The 9,305-nt window shown below is 39.6% G+C and overlaps 1 protein-coding gene across 1 annotated transcript; it reads left to right on the top strand.

Moving 5' to 3' along the window:
• Positions 1–729: 729 nt before the first annotated feature.
• LOC141548505 (uncharacterized) lies at positions 730–9,076 on the top strand. Its single transcript, XM_074277454.1, has 2 exons — positions 730–3,103; positions 8,998–9,076. The coding sequence occupies exons 1-2, from the start codon at positions 1,017–1,019 to the stop codon at positions 8,999–9,001; spliced, it is 2,091 nt and encodes a 696-aa protein (XP_074133555.1). The 5' UTR covers positions 730–1,016; the 3' UTR covers positions 9,002–9,076.
• The last annotated feature ends 229 nt before the right edge of the window (positions 9,077–9,305 follow it).

Here is a 9,305-nt window from a genome sequence, read left to right as displayed (position 1 = left end):
CCAAATATACAACCGTGATACCAAATGTTCTGAGACTTGTGTTTCCAAAGTCACAATCTCAGCATAACTTTACCATACCGAATCCTAAAATAAAAATGTGATGAAATATTGACCAGACCCAGAGATATATAACCAAAAAGAAACTTGATCATTTTACTGACTTTTGATTGAGAGAAATATATTGCTTTCTATTCTACCTTCGTGAAATAAGCTCTGTCTCTGCCTTTAAAATGTCTTCAGCTATTTGCATACTAACTGGAAAATATTTGAAATGTGTCTTGGGACTATAAAGTGTTAAGAAAATAACTATTTTACGGGACTTTGCCTTGCCCCTCCACCACATACACAAACGCTGGTGTCATTTATGGGCTTCATATAGTGCCCAGCCTTTTTAAGCTGGCCTTAAACCCAAGCACAAGTTTAGGCCTGTGTGTTTGAAAAGTTCGATTGGCCGGGAGTTAGAACATTATTGTTACCGCCTCCCCTACATTTTACAGACGGGGAAACTGAGGCTCAGGGAGGGACAGAAAAGTGCTGGGGCTGACAATTGAATTTAGATCCAGACTTTGTCCACTTCAAGTTAGCTGAAGCTGCAATCACAACTCAGCCTCTTCCTGCTTTTTATCCCTACAGCGCCTGCGCCAGCCGCGCCCAGTTAGGTGGCATCTTTTGTTACATTGTTCCATAACAGCCGGGGCTAAACGTAGCTTGGCGCGGGCAGACCCGGTCACATTGCTGGGGAGCGCGAGAGAGGCAGCAGCCCTTCCGGGAGCTCCTAGCTGGCTCGTGTTAATCTGTCCAGCCTGAAGCCAGGCCACTGGCCAGGAACTCTCCCACTATCCCTGGGTGATTCCCGCGTTCCGGTCAGAGAGCAGAGGACGGGGGAGACGCCCGTGCTTCAGTCCCGGCCTAGAGAAGGCAGGAGCCGGTGCGGCCTGTATCCAGTCCACCGGTAGCCGCCACGTGCTCCAGACGGTTCACAGTGAAGGAGGTGCCCGGATTCCGCTCGCTGACCAATGGCCTATTCCAAACCCCAAGGTAAGCTGGTCAAGGACCTGCCTGCCGCGCTGGAGGGGGAGCCAGTGCTGATATTCCGTGGGCCCAAGATACGTAAGGGCCAGTGCGTCCAGGTTACCGTAAGGAACAGGCAAGTTAGATACCTGGTACGTTACCCAAGACGCAGAGAGAAGGACCAGGCCCCGAAGGGTGGAGTGGCCAATCCTGATGCGCCCCCCCCAGACGCCCCGCCGGCCCCAGAGCCTGAGTCGACCTCGAGTGACCTGATAGCTAAGCCCAGAAGCCCCAGTAGCAGTTCGAGTAGTAGCAGTCCGAGCCGCCGTCGACGCCGCCTCGGTAGCAGTAGCAGTAGCAGCAGCACTGGCAGTAGCTGCTGCTGCCATAGTTGCTGCAGCAGCACCAGCAGCAGCAGCACCACCACCAGCAGTAATGATGGCGACCACAGCAAAGAAAGCATCGGCTATGAAGACAGCGGCGGGGTTGGCAGCAGCGGCACCTGCACTAGCAGCACCAGCACCGGCATAGGCACCGGCACAGGCACCGGCACAGGCACCGGCACTGACGCTGGCACCGGCACCGTCACAGGCACCGACACAGGCACCGGCACCAGCACCACCACCGGCACCGGCACTAGCAGCAGCGTCACCGACACAGGCACCGACACAGGCACCGACACTGGCACCGGCACCAGCACCAGCACCGGCATCGCCACTAGCAGCAGCAGCACCGACACAGGCACCGACACTGGCACAGGCACCAGCACCGGCACGGGCACCAGCACCAGCACCGGCACCGGCACTAGCAGCAGCAGCACTGTCACCAGCACCAGCACTGGCACCGGCACCAGCACCAGCACCGGCACTGGCACCGGCACCAGCACCAGCACCGGCACCGGCACAGGCACCGGCACTAGCAGCAGCAGTATCAGCACCGGCACCGGCACCGGCACCGGCACAGGCACCAGCAGCAGCAGCACTGGCACGGGCACGGGCACTGGCACTAGCAGCAGCAGCACCGTCACCGGCACTAGCAGCTGCAGCACCACTGGCACCGGCACCGGCACTAGCAGCAGCAGCACCGGTACCGGCACCGGCACAGGTACCGGCACCGGCACTAGCAGCAGCGGCAGCGGCAGCGGTAGCGGTAGCGACAGCACCACTAGCAGCACCAGCAAATGCAGCAGCTTGGAAGTCGCCATGCCCCTTTGGATACCCAGTGGGAGCGGTGGCCGTGAGGCCCCCAGCAGCAGCGGCCTGGAATCGGGGCCCCTGTCGGTCTACGTAGTGGAAGATTGGAAGTATGAATGGGTCTCCGAGGGCTGCGTGTTTCGCTATTCTGTTACCCACGTGCAGGATAGCGATGTGGCCCTCCAAACGGCTGCCAAGAAAGAGCAGTTGGAAGATTGCCCCGGCACCTCCACTGAGGGCAGTGACAAGGGCACTCCGGTCAAAGATGACAGCACCTGGTGGGGTACAGTGATGCAGTGGCCCCGCAAGCGCAAAAGAGGGCGGGAGCCGAAGCGTGGGCGCCAGGGAGCCAAGGTTGCAGATCCGGAAGAGAAGTATCTGAGCAGATTGGAGGAAGTCCAAATTCAACTCCCCAGAGCCCTGAAACCTCTTCTGGTGGAAGATTGGCTGCTGGTGACCCTCGAGAAAAAGCTCTTCACTCTTCCCGCCAAAAAGAGCGTAGCTTCCATTTTGGGGGACTATGTTGTCTTCCAGCAAAATTATGGCTCTTCCAGCAAGAAGCATACCATCAAGGAATTGATGGCTGGCCTCCAAAATTATTTCGATCTGGTGCTGGTAAACCAACTACTCTTCGATTTTGAAAAACCCCAATACGCCGACCTCATGAGCAGCTATCCCAACTTGCTGTTGTCCCAGATCTACGGGGGTGCCCACCTGTTGCGCCTCTTCCCGCAGATGGGCCCGATGCTGGCCTGCACCCCCCTCAGCGAGAGTAGCCTCTATGTTCTGCAGAAGCACTTGCAAGATTTCCTGCAGTATTTGGCTCTGGATCCTTCCCGGCTGTTTTGTGCTTCCACCGACTACCAGGAGTCTTCTGCTGAATACAAGAAAAGAGTCGGGTAAGTGTTTGGGCCTCTTTATTCTTTACCTTTGCACCTCTTGGAACCTGTGGTTGTTTCTCAACCCTTGACTTGCCCTTAGTGCACTATTCTTATTTTTTTTTTTAATTATAGCTTTTTATTGACAAAACATATGCGTGGGTAATTTTTTACAACATTATCCCTTGCAGAAACTTCTGTTCCAACTTTTCCCTTCCCTTCCCCCACCCCCTCCCTTAGATGGAAAGCAGTCTCATGCTAAACATGTTAAAGTATATCTTAGATAAAATATATGTGCGGATCCATATAGTTCTCTTGTTGTAGTGCACTCTTCTTATAGTGTGTTTGTTTTGACCTAGAACTGCTGTTTGTTCCTTTAAATTCTCAGTGAGGAAGCATCTTTTCTTTTCTCTCAGGATTGTTAGGAGTGTTTGTCCCAGACATAGAAACCTTTGTCCAAATTGTATTTTGGGTTCTTAGAAGCCACCCCCGAGTGTAGCCCACTCCGGATCTGTGTTAAAACTCAGTGACCAAGAAATTTGATTGATAGTGTCAAAGATGTGGTTTTAAGGGAGTGAGTTTGTTTGGCTACCTGATTTGTGGTGGACTATCTGGATATGATAGGAAGGCTGGTTAGCCATCCCTTCTTGAAATGTCTCTGGCTGTTGTCCTACATGTGCTGTCTCTGTGCCCTACTTACTGAACCAGGGCTCTATTATTTTTTATGTTCATTGGTGATAGGAGAAATGTGTTGTTTTGTATTGAAAAATCTCTAGGATGGGTAGATAAAACTCTTTTGGAATTGTTTTACAAGTGTTAAAATATATAGTAATTTTGCATGTGTATTTTTATAGTTCTTTGATTACCAATAGGCCTCAGGGGCCTGGTCAGCTGGTCATCATTACCTTGAGGCCTTGAGCCTCTGTGACCCAGTAAGATCAGGGCCTCCCAGAAGTGGGACTGGCTCAAAACTGCAATGGGAGGTGGGGGGGGGGCTAGAAGGAGAGACTATAGCCATATTCTTTAAAGTGGATGATGACACCAGGCTTCCATCTCTGGGAGAATAATAATTTTATCTATCAGTTTTGGCATTTTTTTTCCTGGTTGCATTCAGATACCGGTATAGATTAATTAAAATTGAATTGCTTTTATAGCTACAAAGATGGCATCCAATCAGTCATGCTGTGAATAATGATCTTCCGTATTTAATTAATTTATCAAAACCCAATACAAATCCAAGTCTTAAATTACTCAATTTTAAATCTTGCTATATGATTCCAGCTACATTACTACATTAATAATATCAAAATTGGTGAAATAATAATTTACAAATCCAAGTCTTAAATTACTCAATTTTAAATCTTGCTATATGATTCCAGATACATTACTACATTAATAATATCAAAATTGGTGAAATAATAGTTTACAAATCCAAGTCTTAAATTATTCAATTTAAAATCTTGCTATATGATTCCAGATACATTACTACATTAATAATATCAAAATTGGTGAAGTAATAGTTTACAAATCCAAGTCTTAAATTATTCAGTTTAAAATCTTGCTATATGATTCCAGCTACATTACTACATTAATAATATCAAAATTGGTGAAGTAATAGTTTACAAATCCAAGTCTTAAATTACTCAATTTTAAATCTTGCTATATGATTCCAGCTACATTACTACATTAATAATATCAAAATTGGTGAAATAATAGTTTACAAATCCAAGTCTTAAATTACTCAATTTTAAATCTTGCTATATGATTCCAGCTACATTACTACATTAATAATATCAAAATTGGTGAAATAATAATTTACAAATCCAAGTCTTAAATTACTCAATTTTAAATCTTGCTATATGATTCCAGATACATTACTACATTAATAATATCAAAATTGGTGAAATAATAGTTTACAAATCCAAGTCTTAAATTATTCAATTTAAAATCTTGCTATATGATTCCAGCTACATTACTACATTAATAATATCAAAATTGGTGAAATAATAGTTTACAAATCCAAGTCTTAAATTACTCAATTTTAAATCTTGCTATATGATTCCAGCTACATTACTACATTAATAATATCAAAATTGGTGAAATAATAGTTTACAAATCCAAGTCTTAAATTACTCAATTTTAAATCTTGCTATATGATTCCAGCTACATTACTACATTAATAATATCAAAATTGGTGAAATAATAATTTACAAATCCAAGTCTTAAATTACTCAATTTTAAATCTTGCTATATGATTCCAGATACATTACTACATTAATAATATCAAAATTGGTGAAATAATAGTTTACAAATCCAAGTCTTAAATTACTCAATTTTAAATCTTGCTATATGATTCCAGGTACATTACTACATTAATAATATCAAAATTGGTGAAGTAATAGTTTACAAATCCAAGTCTTAAATTATTCAATTTAAAATCTTGCTATATGATTCCAGATACATTACTACATTAATAATATCAAAATTGGTGAAATAATAGTTTACAAATCCAAGTCTTAAATTACTCAATTTTAAATCTTGCTATATGATTCCACATACATTACTACATTAATAATATCAAAATTGGTGAAGTAAAGTTTACACATGAGAAATCTCAAAATTAACTTTATCTGAGGAGGAAACAAGTTCTCTAAATAGAGTTCAAAATTTTATAGGCATGGAAATCTTATTCTCTTCCTATCTAAATAAGATACAAGGCTTAAAATTTTTTTGGTAATAATTTATTTAATTCTTGGCTTTTCTTTTGACCTACGCAGGATATTTTGATAATTGGCAAAGATGAAGACCTTGTAATATGGTCACTTGGATAAAGAAAATCACTGATTTTATATTTTTTCTTTACCTTTTAATTAAAAATCAATCTCCAATCCTTTAATGTTCTTTCTTACTATAACTTTTGATTAAAGTTCTTTAAAACATCTATACTCTGATTCAATTCTTTCTTTCCATTCATTATTACTTTCTTGAAACCTCATTCATGTCTTTGTTTCCCAATCATATCTTAATTTGTCTGCAAAAGCAATTTTTTTTACCCCCACTGTCATCTCCCTTTTGCAGATTGGCACAAGTTTTTTTTAAACAATATCAATTAATTGCAAAATCTTTACTTTTCATTGCTCAAAATTGAAACTTCAAAATTTACAAGTAGGTCAGGTAAAATTTTTCCAGTGGTTCCTTAAGAACTTACAAATGCATAATATAGTATATTCCTTAAGAATATGGTTCCTTAAGAATTTACAAATGCATAATACAGTCTATTCCAATTCATTTTAGATGACTTTGCTTCTAAAATTGACTTAAACAATAATGTTCTATTACATCATTCATGGAAAAAAAACCAGTTAAAATAAAAGTATTTTCTTAAAATGAAAGTTTTGCTTTCTAATAGAAACAAACTTCTTCCTTGCTGTTAATTTTCCTAGGAGGTTCTTAAGTGCCAGATGAGTTGAGAAACTGCAGAGTGCACAGCCATTTGTTTCTTTATTTTTGTTTTAAGTCTTTCTTAGCATTCTCTAGTTGGTAAAATCATCTTCTTGTTATACTGTAAAACAATAGATCTGGCACTCTTAAGGAAAGGGTGGGAGTGATTATGAGCTCTCACTTCTATTTATTCACAAAGGAAAAAAATTTAAAATTTCTAGAGTACAGTACCCCAAAACTCACTAGAATATTCTGGCAACTATAAAAAAAAATTAAAACTACAATTTGGAAATTCAGAGGGAAGAAATTATGCTTCAGTAGTTTATAAGGAATGAGTTTATAAGTTTATAAGGAATGAGAATTTAACATTAGAATTGACTATCATTAAATGATAGCAGTAATAATGTTGGTATTCTCAAAAAGGGGGTGTTTGAAACAAATTGTGGGGCTACTTGTTGGAAAATGTGACAGAGAATTAATTGTCACTTGACAAAGTCTCATAAGGAGGTGATTTTCTCTTTTCCCCAGGAGAAAGATTTATTCATTTTTCACAATTTGGTTAGTAAAATGTATGTACTGCAAGATCTACTCAAATAAACAAACAATTTGTTTGGAGAATTTAACCTCTTTTAATAACCTCTGTTTAACCTTTAGACTTTGTAAACCTTCATAATCAAAGGTATAGTTCAGTAGAATGAGTATAGGATGGCCATTTAGTTGGAGAAACTCAATAATTACACACTTAAGACCAGCTAGCTCTTCCTGGTATGTTTTTTTCCTCAATTTGCCAACAGGATCCCGAGAGGATTATGTTCTAGAACAGATTGATCAGTTCCCATAATAATTACTGACCATTACTAATAATATCTGAGGATTACATCAGCTACTGATCAGAATTATGCCAGCATCTGATCACTGAGACTGGGAGTCACTGATCAGTACAATGTTTGAGTATTATGTCAAGACTACATCATTATTTTGTCTGAGAATTAAAGAATTTAAATAGGAAGAATGGCTAAGACAGAGCAGTGATCACTAATGACAGACATAATTAGATGGACAACTGTTTTTTCTAGTTTGCTTGTGGGAAATAAGATGAAAGGGCACAAGGTTCAGGAAAAAATCCTAGATTTGGCCTAGAGAATTCACCCAAAATTAACTGAGTTATTCAGGAGCAAGAGAGAGATAAAACAATACAGAACAAAAATTCAGAAAACACTAAATTATCTTTTCTAAGATCTCTGACACTGTGTTCTTGGTTCACAGACATTGTGTGTTCTAAGCATGGATTACTATAGATTATGGGCCAGGTGTGCATGGGAGTACTTTATGCATAATATAGTTTTATGGCCATCTTCAGCTCTGAATCCTGTATTTTAAGTTCCTTTTAGTTCTGATATACTATGATTTTTTTGTTGGTTTAGATTTTAATTTTGCTTTTTTATTCATAACTTAAAATACAAAAAGAAAATTTCATACACAAAACACAATATAAAAAGAGGAAGCACTGCATCTCCAATTTCCACCATTTGCTTTAAAAATATATATATGATAAATTTTATACATCATTTAAAAACTACCCTTCTTATCTATGTTTCCTTCTGTTCTTCTCTGTGTATTTAAAAAATATCTCAGTTACCCTTTTGGGAGATATTAAAAATCCCCCCAAAAAGAAAAGAAAATCTTTGCCAATATATCCACCCTTAATCAACTTAGAGAAATAGAAGCACTTGCCCCCTCCAGCCTTGAAATAATAAATATATAAATATTTAATAAATATATAATAAAATATATAAATAAAATATAATAAACATATAAACAAAATATAATAAATATATAAATAATGAATATGAATGGACAAGCAAAACAAAATTGTAAGCAACCATATCAGACCTTTGCTGTTTTCACCTAGGCTCAAACATGGTCATGAATACAGAGTGCCTCAATAGAGGCACTTTTCTTCTTTGTTTATGATCTTTCCTACTCTTAGGCGAGGGAAATGTTGGAAAATGCCTGATTTTGTGAGCTTCAAAAGGTCTAGAAGGGTTCCAGTGGTTAAGGAACTAGACAGAGTCCATGCCCCAGTTTTCTGATAGTTGAAAGAGGAAAGTGTGCTCTACATTTTAGAAAGTTTTTTTTTTTTTTTTTTAATTACTCCCTGTCCTTGCTATATCTCCTTAGTTAATATTCTTTTGTAAAAACGAATTGGTCTTAACTGGTTAAATTGATAATTGAGGAACTAGTGATATAAAGGAGACACTAATTAAACCTGGTGAAGACATTGGAATTGGGGAGCAAACTAATAGCATTAGAATCATTAGAAAGATTCCACCACTTCAGGTGTGTCACTAGCTGTTTTCTGAGTGCCCAGTTTATTAGCGTGATTGGGAGTTGGGATAAGAACCTGAAAGAATATAAAGACTATATTGTTTTCTCTGAATTTACCTTTTTCTTATTTCTTTTTTTCTTCACAGGTGAAATGGGAAATATCTACTACATGCAGCTTACAGTCAAAGAAGAAGCTTACAAGAAATAAAAATATGGTTCCTTTCACAATTGTGTGTGCGGTTTTTTTTTTGCAATTCTTCTATACATATTTATTCAATTATCTTGTTGCACAAAAAAGTCACATCAAAAAGGAAAAAAAAATGAGAAAGGAAACAAAATGCAGGCAAATAAACAACAACAAAAAGTGAAAATACTAAGTTGTGATCCATACTCAGTCCCCACAGTTTGCTCTCTGGGTGCAGGTGGTTCTCTCCGTCACACATCCATTGGAACA

The sequence above is a fragment of the Sminthopsis crassicaudata genome, chromosome X (assembly GCF_048593235.1).
Source record: "Sminthopsis crassicaudata isolate SCR6 chromosome X, ASM4859323v1, whole genome shotgun sequence".
Classification (NCBI taxonomy): Eukaryota; Metazoa; Chordata; class Mammalia; order Dasyuromorphia; family Dasyuridae; genus Sminthopsis; species Sminthopsis crassicaudata.
This window is presented reverse-complemented; position numbering and strand designations above follow the sequence as displayed.

What these genes read in the sequence shown, in the direction of transcription:
- LOC141548505 (XM_074277454.1), top strand. Translation starts at nt 1,017, where the DNA reads ATGGCCTATTCCAAACCCCAAGGTAAGCTGGTCAAGGACCTGCCTGCC.